General features: G+C 47.0%; 1 protein-coding gene across 4 annotated transcripts in view; it reads left to right on the plus strand.

The window, feature by feature from the left end:
• Positions 1–21,148, plus strand: part of CYTH1 (cytohesin 1) — a 79,868-nt gene that overhangs the window by 52,789 nt on the left and 5,931 nt on the right. For 3 of the 4 annotated variants that reach the window (XM_070773974.1, XM_070773973.1, XM_019981537.2), the window contains 9 exons: positions 4,328–4,410; positions 5,531–5,595; positions 9,077–9,143; positions 9,417–9,535; positions 9,824–9,904; positions 11,725–11,837; positions 12,607–12,755; positions 13,148–13,260; positions 18,420–18,498. In XM_070773974.1, coding sequence (XP_070630075.1) covers positions 4,328–4,410; positions 5,531–5,595; positions 9,077–9,143; positions 9,417–9,535; positions 9,824–9,904; positions 11,725–11,837; positions 12,607–12,755; positions 13,148–13,260; positions 18,420–18,498 — 869 coding nt within the window. The remainder of the gene's footprint in view (positions 1–4,327; positions 4,411–5,530; positions 5,596–9,076; positions 9,144–9,416; positions 9,536–9,823; positions 9,905–11,724; positions 11,838–12,606; positions 12,756–13,147; positions 13,261–18,419; positions 18,499–21,148) is intronic. The other variant, XM_019981535.2, reaches the window with a different exon arrangement.

The raw sequence follows: 21,148 nt of genomic DNA on the forward strand, positions 1-21,148 counted from the left end.
GTACGTCACTCCTGGGGACCAGGCACAGAGAGCAAGCATGGTCCCTTTTGGCCTGTATTCTTGTGGAACGGAAACTGCTGTCAGTAGATGTCTCTTTTCGGTTGGACTTCACTGCAGGTCTCTGGGCACCTGCCTGTGGCCTCAGGGGCTGGAGAAGCTGGACCTAGCGATGCCGCCCTGAGCATTTCTACTTGCCCCCAGCCCGGAAGGAGGGCACTGTCCCTTTAAGACAGCCTCCTTTGTATGCGCTGGATGGAGCACGTTGCAGCTCTGGGTTTCTGCTGGTTAAATCTGCAGAGCAACATTTAAATAAAGAAATAAATAGAGGGTCCCCTTGTGTGGCTTTCCTATTCACAGCTGAGTACAATGGTCCCTTGTTGTTGTAGGCTCTTTAATCCCCTTCATTAGATTGGAGCCTTGCGAGGGAATGGTGAGGGGCTGCTGCTGGAATGGTCCCCGTGCTGGAAGCAGGACACCTTGTAAATTAACCTTTGCAGGCATGAATTCCCGAGGCCTCCCAGCCTCTGCTCTGTGTCCTTTCTGTGCAGGCCGCTGCCTCCCTAGCTGCCATTCTTTTCAGAAGGAGAGGGCTTAGCTGCCTCCCTGGCACAGAAGTGTGGCTGCAGCACGTGGCAGTCGGGGGAGGGAGGAGTTGTTTGTTGCTCTGCCATCTGGCCCATCAGCAGATATTTTACAGTTTAACCCCAGTGGCCACACAGGAGAGCCCGGGCCTGGGCAGAGAGATGCCTTTGCCAGGTGCCCCTGCCACTTCCTCAGAATCTCGGGGTGGATGTGGTGGGTTCTGAGTACCAGCTGTTCCTGTCCTGGTGGTGGCTTGCAGGGTCCTGGAGATGCCAGCCAGGATCCTCGGGACCCCTCTCTCCTTCAGCTCTCCAGCCGTGGTTTTGATTCTTCATGCTGTTAAATGAAATTAAGCATTTTGTCTGTGAATTTTTTTTTCCTCATGAGCAATATGAGAATGAAGGCTTGAGTTTAACATTGGTGTTGCATTGATAAGTTTAATCAAAGGAAAATACATTTGTTAAAATGTTGGATTTTTTTTTCTCATCTGAGAACAAAATTCCACTAGAAAAATGAGATCTAAATCTGCTTTTTTTTTTTTGTAAGTTCTTAGGTGATTTATTGACCCATAAAGGAAGCAGTGTTGTGATTTGAGGGGGACTAAATGTAGAATGGAGAAGTGATTTAGAAATCACGGGCTTAATGTCAGGAGACTGCTTCACAGTAACTGTGAATGAACGTCTTGCTGGTTCTAACTGCACAGAGGTCCATCTGACTACCAGGACATAGGAGGCCTATCTTTCTCATAACCGTAGATTAACATTTTTATTTTTCATTAAAGAGAAAAAATCCAGTTGTACCTAGCTGTATTTTTTTAAAGCAGATATTCAGGAGCTTATGTTCCCCATCTCTCTCCATTCCCAGACACACCCTTCCCAGAAGCAATCACTCAGAATTAACTTTTTCTGACTTTTGATCTTCTGGTAGGTGCTGCCAGGTCTGTATTAATATTCTTGTCCTGCTGATTATTTTATCAAAGACTCTCTCCTGATTTCCTTCACTCACAGCATTCTTTTTCCTCACTCTCTCCCTGTCTGATAGTTTATCACAGATGTTTGGTCGCTTAATTTTCATCTTTGAGATTTTCACACACACATTCACAACCTTGATTTCTGTCTGTGGTCTTTCTTGAGTGCCTCCTGCCCCTTTGTAGGAGGAAACGCAGGGACCCTGCTTGCCCTTCGTGTGCCCCCTGCCCTCCTCCAGCCCTCTCGCCTCTGTCCACTCTTTCCCCACTCAACAAGTTGACAGCTGATTACATACAACTTTTGTTGTGGAGCCTGGATGAGCCTCTGTGTGTGCTCCACTAGCTCCGCTCAAGACCAGAGTGCACGCTGATCATCTCTCCTGGGAGCTGCTCCCAGCACCAAGGTCATGCCTCTCCGTCCATGCCTCCCCTTGGCCTGTGGCTTGCACCCTGATGCCCTCTCTCCTCTGTTTCTCCTGTTTCCAGCTGCCTTGTTATTCTGCTGAGAGGAGACCCAGCGATGCCTTCTTCCATTGTAAATGCTCCAGCTCTTTCCTATTTATTCTCTCTTGACCTTCCAGAAAAACTGTCCTGTGTGAAGGCTAACCCAGAATAGCTGAGTGCTTAGATTCTGAAAAGAAAGCCACCACTGAGAGTTTCCAGTTTGGAACAATAAAATTTGACTTCTTAGGGTACCCAGCAGCCTTGAGATACAAATTTTTCTTATCGTGGTTCTGCTTTAAATGCACCTTGTTATGGGGACTGTAGTCCTGCCTCTGATTGGGGTGAGACTCATTGGTGATCTGATGAGGCCATCTCTGGTTCACAGTCAAAGCCTGGTTGTTCATTCCCCTGTGGAATAGCTGTTAAAGAGATGAACTATTACCTCAGATTCTCAAAACCATGTTATATTGGAATGAGTCTTTGTCTTTTCGAACCTCAAAAAATTAGTTTCTTAAAGGGAACTTCTCATCTTCATGGACTAGAAATTTTTCTGGTTTGTTAAGTCCAGAAAAAGCAGAATAAACTCCCTTTAGGCTTGCTTTCTCTAGAATGGGGTGTGAATCAGTAGAATTTGTGTTGTTTCTCAGAGTGGTTTTTGCTCAGACTAGATCTAAGCTGTTTTTAGTTAACTTTCTCCTGAAGTAGCTGTTGGAATGTTCACCCTGGCTTCCCAGAGACACAGTTGAAGCCTCATGTGGAAGGCCTGGGCTGCATTTAGGTGGTCTGTTAGGATCTCTAGGTGGCTGTGTCTTCCAGCCTTTAGTGTACTGGGAGTACACTAAACACACTGGGAGTGTGTTTCAAACTGCAGTGCATTTATTAGGCTATGAAATCAATTTCATGGGCTAAAGCTACTGTTAGGAAAACTAAAACAGTAGGAAATGTCAATGGATTTCACATGATGAGAGTATTGTTTTCTTATTGTTGTGTTTGGGGCAGATTGGGTTGTGAAGTCAAATGCGTTTCGCAATTGTGGGTCTTGAAGTTTGAAAGACGCTTTTCTATGAAAGGGTGGATTTCATTTCTGTGACTAGGAATGAAAGAGGAGGACCATTAATCAGGCCCCAGCCATTTCCATCCCAGAGGCTGGGGGGCTCAGGCCCCTGGTTAACCACTCCAAGGGTGGAAACTGGATTAAAAGGGAGAAGTCAGCTGAGACTCTGATATAGCTAACTAACCTGTGCCGAGACTTAATCGTGGTGGTCTCTTGTTTCTACCCTCTTCCGCTGTCTTACATGATTTGTATGAAACATTCGGGGAGAAGAACTGCTCTCTGAGTGCAGTAGGTTCAGTTTCAGCAGCACGGCTGGTGAGTCGTGCACCCTGACCTCACTCTCACCCAGCAGAAATGTCACACGAGCCACAAGGGCAGTGTTCCTCTCTAGCAGCCTCTGCGAGCGCAATTAAAACACTGTATTTTGTGTACCAAGTTATTTCAACGTGTCATCAATATGAAATAGTATTAAAGAAATACGTTACTTTTTTGTACAGTCTGGTGTGTCTTTTACATACACCGCACATCTCAAACTAGGCTAGTCACATTTCAAGTGCTTACTACCCACACGTGGCCTGTGACCACCTCGTCACATGGAGCAGTTCTCTCTTAGGCGCCTACTCGAAAGATGGATGCCCACAGTAATTGTTCTGATGATAAGAGCTCGTTCTAAAACATTATTCAAAAATGTTCAAAAAAGCAGAGAGAAAAGTCCCCATAACCCCATCCCCAGAGTTAAGCATTGTTTCAATTTGGGGATGTATCCTTCTAGATTTTTTTCTCTGTACATACTAGCCTCCCCGCTCCAGAAGTGGCACAAGACTGTCATTCACATTGCTTTGCAATTGCCTCCCCCTCCCTGCTAGGGTCCTATACATCGTCGCGTGTCAGAGTGGATTCAGTGAGGGAGCAGAGACCCGGAGAGATTGGTTAACCAGGGGCCTGAGCCCCCCAGCCTGTGGGATGGACATTGCTGGGGCCTGATTAATGGTCCTCCTCTTTCATTCTTAGCCAACTTCATCTCACCACAGGCAGCCTTTTCTCGTGTGTGTGTGTGTGACAGCTGTTCCTTTATCAGAGCTTTTCTCTGTGATCCGTGGTCCTTTCTAACTTTGGTCAACCTGATGGTGAATGGGAGCCAGAGTCTCCCCAGCAGTCGGTCATTTCCGACACAGGCTTCTTGCCTTTTCTGTGGTATCTTTGTCCTTTTGTGGTCTGAATTGTATTTATTTTTGGTAAGGTAAAAGCTTTCTTAGTAACCTTTCCCTCCTTTTTTGTAGTTCCCAGTGACCTAACTGCAGAGGAGCGCCAGGAGCTGGAGAACATTCGGCGAAGAAAGCAGGAGCTGCTGGCCGACATCCAGGTAGGAGCTGGGCAGCACCTTGACCAGGCGTCCTCTCATGACTAGCCTTCTGACTTGCTCTCACCACAGTTCGGACTAGGTGCTGGAATTGACAACCAGCTTTGCTCAACAAAGGAGAAGGGAACCTCAAAGTGGGGGGTGCTCTGTGAGCTGCACCCAGCTGGTCAGCTGTCAGGCTAGAGTGACCCCAGGTCTCCTGACTGACTTGAACCCAGGCTTCAGGCTAAGCAGACCCACGTCCACATCCTGGTGGCCATTTTCTGGCAGGGCAATTCTAGAGAGAGAATTTTGGTTCTTTGAACTTTAGTTTCTTCTTCTGTAAGATAGGAGTGAAAACATCTCTTGATAGGTTGTCATTAGTTGGATTATTTTAGGCCTTGGGGAAGCCATTTCTTTTAGAATTCACTGTAAAACATTTGGAAGCCCAAGGGCAGGGAAGGGAGGGGGCACACCTTGTAACCCCAAGCTGCAGCATGTCGAGGAAAGACTGGGTCTGCTCCAGTGCTGGTGTGAGTGTACTTTGCTGTTACCTAGTTCTTTGAATCCTACCTCACTGGTAAATGCTGGAAAAGCATAGCAGTTCTTCAGTCAAAGCCAGTGAACTCTGTCCACTGTGCAGACCTGCTTAGAAGGGGCAGGAGGTGGAAGGCATAGCCAGGAGTGGTTCTCTTTGCCGGCCACTTGGCGGCAGTGTTGACCCAGTACAGGCACTGCTGGCTGGGCAGCTGGGTGCCTGGGGGACTGGTTTGTCCTGGTTTGTCCCCCCTCAGTGAGCTGCAGATGCGCTGCGGCAGACTGTCCTGCGGCAGACTGTCCAGGCAGCCCTTTTCCAGGGAAATACGCAGTTTACGTAGTGCATATGGTTATAAACTTCTTCCTAGGCGGTAAACTCCTTGAGGTCAGGGTGTTATCTTTTTCTTCTTTGTATTCCCTAGAATGATTACAGTCTGGTAGGAACTCAAGAAACATTTGTTGAACAGACGAATTTTCCAAAAATTTTTAGGTTTTGGGGGGTGTTGTCTTTATTTTGTTTGCTCTGTTTTACTTTTTGATCAGAGCGAGTTACTGGAGATTTTGGTGGTTTCTTCCTCCGGGTGATTCTGGATTGTGTATTTTGCAGAGGCTGAAGGATGAGATAGCAGAAGTAGCTAATGAAATTGAAAACCTGGGGTCCACAGAAGAGAGGTGAGTCTGTCCTTTTGCGGGTGGTTTTGTGGCTGTGGCATCGCCAGGTGCCAGCCTGGAATTGTGCCCATGTCGCGCATTTAAGGAGAAAGTGCGTCTTCTGCCTTCTTTTCTGAGCAAGCACATATGTAGCCATGCTCTCTGCCTTCCGCGCAGGGACTCCTGAATGTGAAGGCTTTTGATGTTTTTGGAAAGGCTGAACTGGAGAACTTGGCAGGTCCCCCAAAATCTTAAACTGCCTTTAAATTGTTGTGTGAACTATTTCTTCTCTTCTCTTATCCACTGGGTTCCTATTTTAGAGTTTCCATTTTTTGCTTTGGGTAAAGGAAAAGCTTAACGGATGCTGCTGATGCAGCTCCAGAGGGCTGGAGGCCCAGTTGTGTCTAGGCATCACTGCAGGCTTGCTTGTGCCTCCCTAACACTTAAGAGAACATAGAAGTGAGATTACAGCACAAAGTGCCAAGGCGTGTCTGCTGGTTCTTTTTTTCCTTTAACTACATGAAATGTTAGTTGCTTTGAGAGTTTAATTTTCAATGGGGTTCCCAGACCATTTCTAACTGCTTAATGTCGTAAATGGGCTGTTTCTAATTCACTGCATGTCTGTATTTTTCTAAGCCTAAGTCTCCCCGTCTAGCTTCAGGAGACCGTTGGATTTTGTTATTTTAAACTTGTGTGCACAGGGCCATATGGATTAGTGAAGCTGCATGTCCAGCAGAAACCAGCCAGCTTATCATGTCCAGTCTCTGCTTTGCCAGTTCTGAATTACAGTTTTCTTACTTGCCATTAAAAAAAAAAAAAAAAAAAAATTTTTTGCTGCTTCAAAGAAATGGACAAGTTGGTGTTTGTCAGAATTTACCATTTCTGCTCTTACAAAGGGTACACTTAAAAGAAATGAATAGGGACTTCCCTGGTGGTCCAGGGGCCGAGACTCTGCACTCCCAATGCAGTGGGCCTGGGTTTGATCCCTGGTCAGGGAACTAGAGACCCGGGTTCGATCCCTGGGTGGGGAAGATCCTCTGGAGAAGGAAATGGTAACCCACTCCAGTACTCTTGCCTGGAAAATCCCATAGACAGAGGAGCCTGGTAGGCTACAGTCCATGGGGTCACAAAGAGTCGGACACGACTGAGCGACTTCACCTCACCTCACCTCAGGGAACTAGATCCCACATGCCACAACTGAAGATCCTGTGTGCTGCAACCAAGACTCAGTTCAGTTCAGTTCAGTCGCTCAGTCACGTCCGACTCTTGGTGACCCCATGAATAGCAGCACGCCAGGCCTCCCTGTCCATCACCAACTCCCGGAATTCACTCAAACTCAGGACCATCAAGTCGATGATGCCATCCAGCCATCTCATCCTCTGTTGTCCCCTTTTCCTCCTGCCCCCAATCCCTCCCAGCATCAGAGTCTTTTCCAATGAGTCAACTCTTTGCATGAGGTGGCCAAAGTACTGGAGTTTCAGCTTTAGCATCATTCCTTCCAAAGAAATCCCAGGGCTGATCTCCTTCAGAATGGACTGGTTGGACCTCCTTGCAGTCCAAGGGACTCTCAAGAGTCTTCTCCAACACCACAGTTCAAAAGCATCAATTCTTCGGCGCTCAGCTTTCTTCACAGTCCAACTCTCACATCCATACATGACCACTGGAAAAACCATAGCCTTGACTAGACGGACCTCTGTTGGCAAAGTAATGTCTCTGCTTTTCAACATGCTATCTAGGTTGGTCATAACTTTTCTTCCAAGGAGTAAGCATCTTTTAATTTCATGGCTGCAGTCACCATCTGCAGTGATTTTGGAGCCCCCAAAAATAAAGTCTGACACTGTTTACACTGTTTCCCCATCTATTTCCCATGAAGTGATGGGACCAGATGCCATGATCTTCGTTTTCTGAATGTTGAGCTTTTTAAGCCAACCTTTTCACTCTCCTTTTTTACTTTCATCAAGAGGCCTTTTAGTTCCTCTTCACTTTCTGCCATAAGGGTGGTGTCATCTGCATATCTGAGGTTATTGATATTTCTCCCGGCAATCTTGATTCCAGCTTGTGCTTCCTCCAGCCCAGCATTTCTCATGATGTACTCTGCAAATAAGTTAAATAAGCAGGGTGACAATATACAACCTTAACGTACTCCTTTTCCTATTTGGAACCAGTCTGTTGTTCCATGTCCAGTTCTGACTGTTGCTTCCTGACCTTCATATAGGTTTCTCAAGAGGCAGGTCAGGTGGTCTGGTATTCCCATCTCTTTCAGAATTTTCCACAGAAGGCTTTGGCATAGTCAATAAAGCAGAAATAGATGTTTTTCTGGAACTCTATTGCTTTTTCGATGATCCAGTGGATGTTGGCAATTTGATCTCTGGTTCCTCTGCCTTTTCTAAAACCAGCTTGAACGTCTGGCAACCAAAACTCAGCGCAGCCAAATAAATTTTTCAAAAAGGAAATGAATAGGCAGGCTACAGATAAGGGGAAAATACCTGCATTACCTGTATTTGAAAAAAGACTTGTATCTGGAATCTGTATAGAAAGTGAGTGAAGTGAAGTGAAGTCGCTCAGTCATGTCCAACTCTTTGCGACCCCATGAACTATAGGCCTACCAGGCTCCCCCGTCCATGGGATTTTCCAGGCAAGGGTACTGGAGTGGGTTGCCATTACTTGTATCTGGAATCTATATAGAAAGAACACATAAAACTCACTAATAAAAAGACAACTTGACTAAAAAGCAGGCACAAAAACCCCATGAACGCTTTTACATGTATAACAGACACGTGAAAAATGCTCAGTATCATGAGTCATGAGGAGATGCCACTTTGCACCCACTAGGATGGCCAGAGTTAAATAGACAGGTGGTGCCTTGTGTTGCAGAGAGCTGGTGAGAACAAGCGGTGTAAACATTGGGGAAAACCAACTGGCAGTTCCTCCTTATGTTGACCGTATACCCCTGCTGTGCCCAGCAGTTCACCTCCCAGGTATTTACTCAGGTAAAGGAGAACATGCCCACATGCATGAGGGCATCTATAGCGTTCTTATTTAAAATAGCCCAAAACTGGAATCAGCTTTAATGTCCCCCAGCAGATGAACGGATGAACAGATGAGTTCATGAGCTATTAACTTACATAGTTAATACGTAACTATGACAGTGCTCTACAACTGGATTATGGTGATAGTTGCCCAACTCAGTAAACTTATTAAACATTGTTCAGATGTGCACTCAAAAGGGGTATGTTATATGACATGTAAATTAAACCTCAATAAAGTTTCAAAAATGACATGAAAAAAAAAGAAACCCACTGTAGTAGAAGAAACAAAGGAGCCTAGGACCAGGGTCAGGATTTCAGTTGACCTTCCATAGTTAGACCCAAGTGTGCCTGAACTTTACTGAATAAATCTCAGACATCACTGCACTTCACTGACACATGTGGGAGTTATGTCAGTCTTTCAGAAATTCCCGATTACCCAGAGTACTGAAGTGGCTGTGATGGTTGTTTTACAGGAAGAACATGCAGAGGAACAAACAGGTAGCCATGGGCAGGAAAAAATTCAACATGGATCCTAAAAAAGTAAGTGACAAAAGCCAGCAGCCAGAGCCTGCAGTCTGTAAAGTGGCAGTTTCCACATTGTCAGCTGCAACCTGGGGCATTTGAGACAGCCTCCCTTCCCTTTTGTAGAGTGCAGCTCATGTCACAAGCCCTGCCTCCTGCGGAACATAGGAAGTACTTACTGGACACTTACTCTGTGTCCAGAGCACCCACACCCATTCTCCTGTGCCCCCACCTCCTTTCTGGATGTTCCTGGGGTCTGAAGCACTGTTGGTGTCGTCGCTGTCTTTCCAGGGGATCCAGTTCTTAATAGAGAATGATCTGCTGAAGAACACCTGTGAAGACATCGCCCAGTTCTTGTATAAAGGTGAAGGGCTCAACAAAACAGCCATTGGTGACTACCTGGGGGAGAGGTAAGACCTTGGGAGACCCGAGTAGAGAAGACTGGTTGGCAGTTACCTAGAGAGAGAAACTCCAAGATTCCCCGAGCTTTGTCCCGGGACAGGTGGAGGTGTCCAGCAGCTGGTATCCTGTGTTCAGCCAGTACACAGAGGCTGCAGATCTTTCATTTAACATTTGGCTGCCTCCTGGGCTGTGGGGGGTCTCAGTGCTCAGCCTGGGAGGCAGCCTGACTGGGGGTCTGCACGACCTTGGATTCTCAACATCATTGTCTGACTTCTGTCTTCTGTTTCTCTTGCTAGAGATGAGTTTAACATCCAAGTTCTTCATGCGTTTGTGGAGCTGCATGAGTTCACTGATCTCAACCTCGTCCAGGCCTTACGGTGAGCATGTTTGCAGCCAGTACCTTGTTGAGGGAGACAGGTCTTTGGTTGTAGATCTGTCCTGCACAGTTCAGTTCAGTCCAGTCACCATGGATCCTGCACAACCTGGCGTTTTAATGAAATTGTACCTTGGGTGGTGATTTGAGTATCTGTGATTGAAATGATTGGATGTTCAGTTCAGTTCAGTCTCTCAGTCATGTCTGACTCTTTGCGACTCCATGAACCGCAGCATGCCAGGCCTCCCTGTCCATCACCAACTCCCGGAGTTCACCCAAACTCATGTCCATTGAGTTGGTGATGCCATCCAACAGTCTCATCCTCTGTCATCCCTCTCTCGTCCTGTCTTCAATCTTTCCCAGTATCAGGGTCTTTTCAAATGAGTCAGCTCTTTGCATCAGGTGGCCAAAGTATTGGAGTTTCAGCTTCAACATCAGTCCTTCCAATGAACATCCAGGACTGATCTCCTTTAGGATGGACTGGTTGGATCTCCTTGCAGTCCAAGGGACTCTCAAGAGTGTTCTCCAACACCATACTTCAAAAGAATCAATTCTTCTGCGCTCAGCTTTTTTTATAGTCCAGCTCTCACATCCATACATGACCACTGGAAAAACCATAGCCTTGACTAGACAGACCTTTGTTGACAAAATAATGTCTCTGCTTTTTAATATGTTGTCTAGGTTGGTCATAACTTTGCTTCCAAGGAGTAAGCGTCTTTTAATTTCATAGCTGCAATTACCGTCTACAGTGATTTTGGAGCCCCAAAAAATAAAGTCAGCCACTGTTTCCACTGTTTCCCCATCTATTTGCCACAAAGTGATGGGACCGGATGCTGTGATCTTAGTTTTCTGAATGTTGAGCTTTAAGTCAACTTTTTCACTCTCCTCTTTCACTTTCATCAGGAGGCTCTTTAGTTCTTCTTCACTTTCTGCCATAAGGGTGGTGTCATCTGCATATCTGAAGTTATTGATACTTTTCCCAGCAATCTTGATTCCAGCTTGTGCTTCCTCCAGCCCAGCGTTTCACTCATGATGTACTCTGCATATAAGTTAAATAAGCAGGGTGACAGTATACAGCCTTGACGTACTCCTTTTCCTATTTGGAACCATTCTGTTGTTCCATGTCCAGTTCTAACTGTTGCTTCTTGACCTGGTTAAAGGGGATTAAATTGAAAGCAAAATTTGTAAAACTCTTCCTCAAATCTTTCAGTTAACATTTGGAAATTGATGAATACTTCCACTTTGAATCTTTCCCAATTTCACTCAAGAAAATCCTTTATACTTCTTGCCCTGGAACAGGAAATAGGTAGCGTGCCCTTCGTTTTAGAAGGAAAAAAGTCAACATTTAATTTTTTTTTGCTGAATCTAGTTCCTTTGTGCTTCTTGAGAAATTGTAATTTGGTATTTTCATTGCTGTTTAAGTGTAAATATCATGTTTTGTGTTGTTTAGGTAGGTGAAAAAAATCCAGAATTAAACCTGTTGGCTGTGGGTTTCTGTTTGACTTAAAGGGCTCAGTTGTGACTGCTTTGATAGAAAATCTCTTCTCCTGCTATGTCATTTTTTTTTTTTTTTTTTTTCTTTCTGGAAATTGGAGTTCTTATGTATCAGTCTGAGGAGGTGAACCATTCTTTTGAATAGGAAAGTCTTTTTCTTTTTTTTCTTTTCATAAATACATTCCCTCCTATCGAGAGGACAGAGATGTGGAGTGGTTAGCCTGCATCTGGCAGAAGGCTGAAGCCCCCAACATCTCCCTTGGCTGCAGAAACCTCTCACACACAGGTTATCTCCCCCAGTCCCGAAACATGCCCTGTCTTGACCCCCAGGCAGTTCCTGTGGAGCTTCCGGCTGCCGGGAGAGGCCCAGAAGATTGACCGGATGATGGAGGCATTTGCCCAGCGCTACTGTCAGTGCAACCACGGGGTGTTCCAGTCCACAGGTGAGCGCGAGGGGCGCCCCCTCCCCGGGCTGGCAGCGCCTGCCCGGCTCACTGCTAGGCACTGGGCCATCCTAACACCAGAGGGGTTGGGTTCCTGCCTAAGAACATCGCTTTAAATGGTATTTATAATGGTAAAAAGTTGGAAACTATCCAAAGTCTGCCAGTAAGGTAGTAGGCGTCTAAGTAAGGGCACCTCTGAATTATGAAGTGTACAACTATTAAAAATTATGTTTTTATAAAGAGGCTTTATTGACATGGAAAAATGCTAATAAGATTGGCCAAAAAGCAGACTTCAAAACTGTGTATCTGTTGTAATTCTAACAGATATGTTACAGTCTTTATCTCTGAGGTTCATATTTTTTTTAATTAATTTATTTTTTAATTGAAGGATAATCACTTTACAGAACTTTGCTGTTTTCTGTCAAACCTCTGAGGTACATTTTGTGATACATTACACATAGTCACATTTATGTAAGAAAGCAAAATAAGTTATTCCTAGGTATGGGATTGTAGGTAGTTTATATGTTCTTTTTCATATATTGTGCTTTTCTGTACATGTTCTTCTTTTACAATCTGAAAAAAATAAAACCCTTTTAAGTCGTGAATGCTTTACGTTCTTTCTCATGCCTTGCCCTTTGCAGTTAGTGTACCCAGATGCGTGGATTTTGCTTACTCTTTGAGAGCACTGCTTTGCATTCTCAGTCTCACTTGGCGCTTCTTGTTCTTTCTGGTGGGATGTTTCTGACTGGATTTTGGTTTTCCCTTTTAGACACTTGTTACGTCCTCTCATTTGCCATTATCATGTTGAACACCAGCCTGCATAACCCCAATGTCAAAGATAAGCCCACTGTGGAGAGGTTCATAGCCATGAATCGAGGCATCAACGATGGGGGAGACCTGCCCGAGGAGCTGCTACGGGTGAGCTCAGCTCTCCTTCAAGGCCATGGGCTCAGGCGATGCTGATGGAGGGGACGGGAGGGACGCGGGGTCAGTCCAGTGTCTGCTCGGACCATCCACTCAGCTACATGAATTGCATTAAGAAACTGGTAGCGAGGCCCAGTGAGGAATCAGTGGGGGAAAGTGATTTATAACTCTGAGACTAAAGGCTCAAGTGGAGGTCAGGCTGATCTCTCTTCTTTCTTGCTCACTGGTTAGGCCTCTGTTTCTTTTGTCTCTGGGTCCTGAAGGCAGAGGGGTTCTCGTGCCGCCAGTGCATGGCACGCAGTGATGCTCGTTGCATGAGTGACAGGAAAGGCGGGGGGAGAGGTCTTTCTAGGATCGGAGACATGCAATGTCATCTTTTCTTCCAGAATCTGTATGAGAGCATAAAAAATGAACCCTTTAAAATCCCCGAAGATGATGGGAATGACCTCACCCACACTTTTTTCAACCCAGACCGAGAAGGCTGGCTATTGAAGCTCGGTAAGTGATGCCCTCTGGGTCAGGGCTCCTTAGAGAAGCTTAGAAAGGATGTGTGTGTGCACACCCATGCATGCACTATGGGGAAAGGGGGTTTGGTACAGGAGGCTTTAAGGAGAGACTTTGGTATGAGTTCCTACTGTTCTAACATAATTGCCTCCCAAAAGACAGTGAATGCACGGCCAGCGCCCCACGGGACACACAGACTCCTGGGGACAGACTTGCCCACATAAATATTGCCCACGGGTGTTTGCGCTCCACGTTTCCTCTCTGGGGTGGATTGAGGAGAGTTCGTTTCAAGGCGGTTCCCCGAGGACCTCGTCCTTTTCCCTTCCCAGCCCCCCCTGACCACTGGGAGGGTGGCCAGCTGTGCCTACCTCTCTACTTCCCATCACAAGTTTGTGCCCCGTGCTCCCGCCTCGCCCACCCCCAGTGCATCACCACTTCCTTCTGCATCTGGCTCCCCACAGGCAGCGTGCATGGCAAACCCAGGGCCCTGGCTGCAGCGCGATCCACGGCACTCTTACTCATTCTCGGGCGCTGGTTTTTTCCCCCCTCCTTTCCAATCCAAATCAGCCACATTAATTATTTTGTTCATTCAGAAAAACTAAAAGTTGCTCCCCTTCCCTCTGCCAAAAGTGAGCTGGTATTGCTGAGATGTGTGGTCATGATCTGCCATCAGAGGGACAGGAGTGACCAAAAGGATCAGTAGGTTTTTACGCACATTCATATGCACCTCTGACTGTTTCATTGACAGTTTCAGCACGCAGAGAGAGCCCCCAGACATAATGATGCTAATTTTTTGGCCACTGAGAGAGTGCATTCCTCTGTTTTCTTTTCCCTTGGCCTTTTGACGCAAGGGTTCCTGCGTTCTCAGAAGGTGTCATTGGGGTGATCCTCCTGTCACCATTCCAGCTGTAGGTCCCAGTGAGATTAGAAGTCCTTATTATACTCTAGGCTGTTACTGACACATCTGGGAAGTGCTGAAATGGAGTCTTCAATTTCTGTCTCATTCAGGAGGATTTGTATCCCCTTTTAAAACTAAGTCCTTGTGTTTATACATAATGACTTAATTCATAAATTCTCCTTAAAGCACTATCTCACTGAAAGGAGTTTTTAATGTCTCTCAAATTGGTCAGCATACCATATACATTTAAGCCAGTAGAATCTTTGAAGTCAAGGCTCTAAAATTACTTAGCCCAGAGGCAGCCACTCTGCTCTGCGTCCTGATTGCTAAGTGGACAGAGTTAAAAGGAAACCTGCTGGAAATGTAAGAAGTATATCCAAGTTTGGGTTTGCTTTCCCCTCCAGTGAGATTTGTTTAAATGCTAATACTAAGTGTTAGCTTTGACAGCCCAGATACTAAATTTAGAGCAGTACGAAGATTATCTTGGTTCTTACACCATGATGACATGTAAATTCATGAGACATCCCATATTTTTAAAAAAGAAAAAAATTTAACTAAATGTGAAACTCATTTTTAGGTCATTGCATTACTTTTTCTGAACCTCCATCAAACCCTCCTAAACTCTTCCTGTCGTGTTTTCATCGTAGCACACTTAGAATCACCCCTTCATGTGTGTGCCATGGAAGGTGGGCCTTCTGGCCATCTGTAGTTGTATGTGTATGTCTGTGTATGCATATAACTGTAAGAATGTGTATTCTTGTGTATACACATATGTACATATGTATTCACAGGCTTGTGAGTGTGCATTTTCACACACACTTTAAAAAGGAGTAGCCATCCGAAGAGAGACATTTAATTTTTCCCAAAGTGATCATCACTGTGTTTGCTCTGGATTCTGGATATAGTAATAAATGTCAGCTCAGTGAGAACTGATTGGTGGCATCTTTGGGGCCAGGATTTGGGTGGTGCCTCAGATCTTGCCTTTACCAGGTAGGACATGGCAGATGAGGCAGGCCCCTTATTCCCACGCCAGACAGCGGCGTTTGCCCCGTGACTGTTTTTATGTCCCTATCCCCCACCCAGGCAGACATGAATGACTAATACAGTGCACCTTAAGATTAAGGAGTCGGGTTTAATTTCTTTGTTTTAATTTTCTTTTCTCCCTCATTTGTATGTTTCCATGATTTTGGCTCTCCTTTTCCTTGCCCCAAACTCCAGGAGGTATGTAATCCCCTCAACCCTGCTCGCTCGCTCTGCCCAGGCCACTGTAATCGCTGCAGCGTTTTCTTATTTTTGTTATTTTTGGTTATTTTGTTTTTTAATTGCTGGTGGTAGTGTTAATGCTGCTTCTAACTTACCATACAGTCCCTCGGGAACTGGTCAGGCTTGGGGGTGTGGAGGGATTTTCATCTTTCCCTGGTAGAGGTGGTGCACAGTGTGTCCAACAGCTGGGCCCAGACGTGGAATCATTTGAACTTTCCTGAGGGCAGTAGTGTAAGAAAACACAGTAAGAGTGGGTTTGTAAAAGCAAGCAAAGCAGTCACTGAATTCTCTCTTCGACTTTATTGGTCAGACGGATGCTATATTATTGATTAAAATTGACACCCATGAATTTTCGAGATTTCTCAAGTGGAGAAGAGGAGGAGGAGAAGGAAGTGACTCCCACGGCCGTGTGCTTCTGGCACACCTCCCATGTCCCGAGAAGCAAACTAGGAAAAGAATTAAATTAGACAACGTAGGACATTTGCCTTTGCATGAAAAAGGGAAATGGTGTTTCTTAAACTCAGAATGAGGCCAAGTAAAGTTTAAAAAAAAAGAAGACAAAAACCCCAAAACCCCTTCTTGAAGGCCTTCCATTTAATTTCCTGTCTTGGGGGAGGGCATTACAACCTCGGCTCTGTTTTTTATGTTTTGTTTTTATCCCGCCTCTTTTTCAATGAGTCATCGTTCAGACCCCAAATTGGCCTCTTAGTTACGTCGCTGGTGTCTGCCCTCCCTTGCTGGTTTCGGGGCACCTGTTTTCCAGATGAGGAGTCCGTGGATGTCTGCTTCAGCGGCACTTGAACAGAGCCACACAGGAAAGAACAGCCCCAACACTGATGTTTATAGAACGTTTTGGGGCCTTGTCAGGTGGTTCCCAGTTCCCGGGGAGCCAGAGTCAGGCCTTTGTACCTATGGGGTGGAGGCCAGCGGGCCGGGCAGTGGTCCTGTGAGTTCCTCAGGGACTGTCTTAGGTGCGTGCATCGGTCTGTCTGCTTGTTTCATGTCTGTTTTCCTTCCAACATAAAACATGCCCCTGGGACCGCATGATGCTCCCTGGTAGGAGCTCGTTAACGCAGCAGGTCGTTGGGACTAGCCAGGCTGTCATCGCCAGGGAGAGGCTTTGTCCGGCTTTGCTTTCTGTCCTGGATTTCCTCCCGTCTTCCTCCTTTTGGCATCTGACCCCTCTTCCACAACCTCCCAAGATCCGAGGGCCCCCAGGGTGGTCCTGTGAGGGGAGCGCACAGCAGTGGGCGTGGGCTGAGGTGTCCTGTGTCGGGGGGCCCCACGTGGGGTGCAGGTCCAAGAGGCAGAAGAGCCACTTTCTCAGATGCTGACGGGGGCGGGCTTCCTTTTCACAGCAAATCAGTTCAAGTTCTAAGTATATCCTTGTCTCCCTTCTCCTTATTTATTTTGGTTCTGCCCAGCCTCTCCCATTTCCTCATGCATGTCATACTTCCATCCGTGGTTTTCCTGATTCATGCCCTAGGGCCTCAGGGGCCAGAAGCACGTGCTCACAGAAGCTGGCAGTCACTGGGGGAGAGAGTCAGTCTTTGCTTGACACCAGCACGGGACGGGGGGTGCGGGGTGGGGGTGTGCCGGCTTAAGGCCAAGCTCCTTCCCTAACCAGGTCTGTGCCATTGAGAACCTCGGTAGTTCATCATCAGTCACTTAACCTCTCAGAGTTTGGGCGCCCACGCAGAGCCATGCCAGGAGCCCAAAAGTCGGGTAGCCCTTAGAGTTGCTGCCAGGACCTATGCTGGACCCTTTATTTCTGGGACGGATTTGCATTGCTCCAGCAACCGGATCCTTTGAGGAAACCAGGAGCCACATCCTGGAAGCTGGAGACACTCCCTCTAAAGCCCCTGCTCATCTGTTGGGGGAGAGGGGCAAGCGAGGAAGTGTGACCGGGGTCATTGGATTCATACCTTGTGGTCCTTGTTTTCTTTGAGGACCGGAGAAGCGGTGCTCTCTGTAGGTCCCGTTGGCAGAGGGCGCGCCTCCTGCCCAGGGCAGCGCGAGGTGTTTGTGAAATGGCCTGCGTATCTTACCACGTGAAGGCTTTTCATTTGGTTCGTATTCAGAAAACTTTTCCTGGACCTGGTGTGCGTTGAGGAGAACGGCTGTGCTCAGAGGCAGGCTGAGAATAGGGTGTGCCTTCCCTCACCAAGGTCATGGTGAAGTGTCCCTTCCTTCACGTCGTCTCAGGACAACATCACGACTCTGATGTTTCCTTCGATTGAGCAACATTTAAAAGGACTAAAGGAGCCTCCACCAGCTCACCGCCACCCCTGAGAGCTCACTTGGCTCGTGGCTTCCTCTTCCAGTTATTTTTGTTCCAAACTCCTGGTGAGAAGTCCACAGTTGAATAGGTACCTCAGCCCACCACTGGATTCTTCCCTGTTCCAGGAATCCTGCTTTGTCCCACCGAGGACTCTGGGGGAATTTAGGACACTGGCCCAGAAACCTAAAAAGCTAGAGTAGAAACATACTACGATCAGGAAGCTGGGCTAGAAGGTGAAACCGCAGGACTGTGGGTTCCTTGTTCCAGGAAAACTGGATTTGATCGTGAGGGGATTAAGATGTCTTACTTCCCAGTTCTTCTCCCACCCTCTTCTGATAAAACCCTGGGCTGGTGGACCGGCAGTGTAGTGTGGCCAGGGGGCTGACCCTCTCCCCTCCTCTGTGTGCGCCCATTTCCACTGCATCCATAGGCTTCTGCTGATGCTTCTCTGGTTCATCACTGTCCCGGCTCCCTCCCCAGCCCGTGCGCTCATCTGCTGTCCTGATGTCATCTGCAGGGGGCCACCCAACTTGCTTGCTCTGCTTGTACCCACAGACTTTCACACTGTGAAAGGTGCTTCTGTTTTGGCTCTGTGTCTCGTTACTGATGTAAATCTGCCATGGTCTCAGTGTCCTGGCGCCCTGCCTTCGCTTCCTTATCCCGCACCCTGGCCAGTGGACTCCTATCCAATACGTGTCTCTCTTTGCTCTCCAGGTGGCAGGGTAAAGACTTGGAAAAGACGCTGGTTCATTCTGACTGACAACTGCCTTTACTACTTTGAATACACGACGGTGAGCGCCTGCTGGTCGGCTGGGACTGGGACGAGGGGTGGGCCAGGCCTTGTGGTTAAACAGCTCTAATCAGGTAAGATTGGAGGAGGTGGGGGCAACAGTCGGATGCCGCATCTTAGGGCAGGAGAAGAGTTTAAGTGAAGTGGAAGGGCTAAGAGGAATCTCAAAACTGGGGCCTGGGCGTGGTGTGCAGTGTCCGGGCACAGGAACCATACTTCAGAGCCAATGTCCAGTTCTCAACTGGGACAGCTGGTGCCTGGCTGGGAGACAGTGGCAGAGAACGTCATACATGGCGTTAGAAAGGGGTCATGGAGCCCAGCTAACGAGTTTGGATCCATGGCCAGGAGAGAGTTTTTGGCCCCACTGAAAGGGAGACAGAGGTATTGTGATTTAGAGAAGGCACATCTGTGGTAGCTGGAATACTGAAGCACTTGATTTAGAAGGAACAGCCAAAGGGCACAATGTATAACAGAGGAAAAGAAAGTGAAACGAAATGGGGAGAGTTAGAGACTACCTGGAGTTTTACCTAAATTGAAAATTTTGTTGGTTTTTATTCAGTGGGAATGAAATTGTAACACAATGCAAATACTTGTTACATACAAGTCCTGTTTGTAACAAGACCTAGGAGCATAAAGATGGTACAGTAAACCTTTTCTGAAGCTCCCTCTATCAGAGCCCCCAGGAGGCCTGGCAGGTTGGTGGCCTCAGGTTGGAGCCCTCTCAGACAGGCTCCCCGCGGCTGGGCGCCCTTGCTTCTGCCCTGTCCCCTGGTCACCAGAAGAGAAAACACGCACTGCTGGCAGCACTGGCGGCTGTCTCACCTAAGTCAGGGCGACTGAGATCCTCCTAAGAGAGTGGGGTTTTAGAAGTGTCTTGTATGATAAAGGTGGGGCACGATGGGACAGGCGTCCTGGCAGCATTTGTGGGACGCTCAGTGGGAGCCAGGAGGCAGGTCCACACCTGACCCTTTGCAGCTTGGGGGTAAGCAGGTTCCACTGTGTCCCGCACGGTGGTTCTTCAGCTGGTAGACGTCGTGTGGATGTGGCTTTTCAGCTGGGAGTGAGTGTCATGACAGTGTCAGCTGGTGACTCAGCCGCTCAGCAGTTTTCAAGGAAGACTGACCAGGATTTCGTGTGTAACGGGCTAAATTCATGCCACGGAAGTTGTGCAGCTTTGCTTTTCTGTTACGAAAATCCTTTCAAACATGAAAGTAATGTATTTCAAATACCAAAAACAGTACAAACATTTTTTTTCACCCCATCAAAGTACCACTATGAACAATTGGTAAATTTCCTTCTGTTTTGCCCCTGTTCCCCCCATATGTATTGCCCTTTTTCTTCTAGACTGATGACATCTCTTAAATGTTGTTTAGATCTTTTTCATTGGTCTCTGGTTAAAATGAGCTCAATGCAGGCATCCAACAGTGCACCTCTGGGTCCCCAGTAGTCTCAGTGGTAGTGCAGTGAGATTCTAAAATCTTCTGGTTCTTAAAATGACGCCGACCATGCTGGTGTTACCTGAATTCAGTCTAGCAGTGCATCAGCATTTTATTAGGCAGTGGGAACCAGAGAAAACGTTCCCAAAGATGCTGACGGGGGAGCCTCGGGCTTAAGATGGTAGGTGGAGCTGTCCTCATGGAATTACCTAATAAAGCGGGAAAATCTAGTAGAAATAAGTGGGAACAAAGCAGCCAGATAAGGAAAAAGCAGAACTTAGTCAGCACGCTTCCCATTTGGCAGAAGGGGCCGCGATGCATCCTGGAGCCAGCAGAAGGGCCCCTGCTGTGCAGCCAGGCACAACGAACCCCAGACCTCCCGGCCCCGTGCCCAAGTCTAGGAGAAGCAAACTCAGTAGGAGTTCTTCCCTTTACCTCTTTGGATGGAGGAGTAGAGAGGGTAGAAACCAGGAAAAAGTGGAAAAACAGGACTCACTATATCAGTAAAAGCTCCGAATACGTGTTCATGTGAGAAAACTGTCCGTGGAGGGTCTGCAGTACACGTCAGCTCCAACACGTGCTGGATACCAGCAGCCTCAGGGGAGAGTCAGGGCTCAGGGTATCTGAGGGGGGCGCTCTCTCCACTCACTTCTCTCCTGAGGGTCTGAAGTGGCCACAATACAAAATATCCAGCCCTCCAGAAGTTTCAGACTAAAAATAAATAAGAACCAAAACTGCATATTCAAAATATAGCTATATAATTGTGGAATTATAACTTATTTATTAACAAATAAGTTAAAACTTTAAGGAATGATTAGCCAGAAATGTTGGAGAAGGCAATGGCAACCCACTCCAGTACTCTTGCCTGGAAAATCCCATGGGTGGAGGAGCCTGGTAGGCTGCAGTCCATGGGATCACGAAGAGTCAGACACAACTGAGTGACTTCACTTTCATTTTTCACTTCCATGCATTGGAGAAGGAAATGGCATCCCACTCCAGTGTTCTTGCCTGGAGAATCCCAGGGATGGGGGAGCCTGGTGGGCTGCTATCTATGGGGTCGCACAGAGTCAGACACGACTGAAGCGACGCTGCAGCAGCAGCAGCAGCCAGAAATGTAATTCCTGTTCTAGAGGAAAGATTTGAGATAGTCCCAGAGATTGAAAGATGAACATTAAAGCAATTTGTGGAACTCCACTGGTGATCCAGTGGTTTAGA

This window comes from Bos indicus, chromosome 19 (assembly GCF_029378745.1).
Source record: "Bos indicus isolate NIAB-ARS_2022 breed Sahiwal x Tharparkar chromosome 19, NIAB-ARS_B.indTharparkar_mat_pri_1.0, whole genome shotgun sequence".
Classification (NCBI taxonomy): domain Eukaryota; kingdom Metazoa; phylum Chordata; class Mammalia; order Artiodactyla; family Bovidae; genus Bos; species Bos indicus.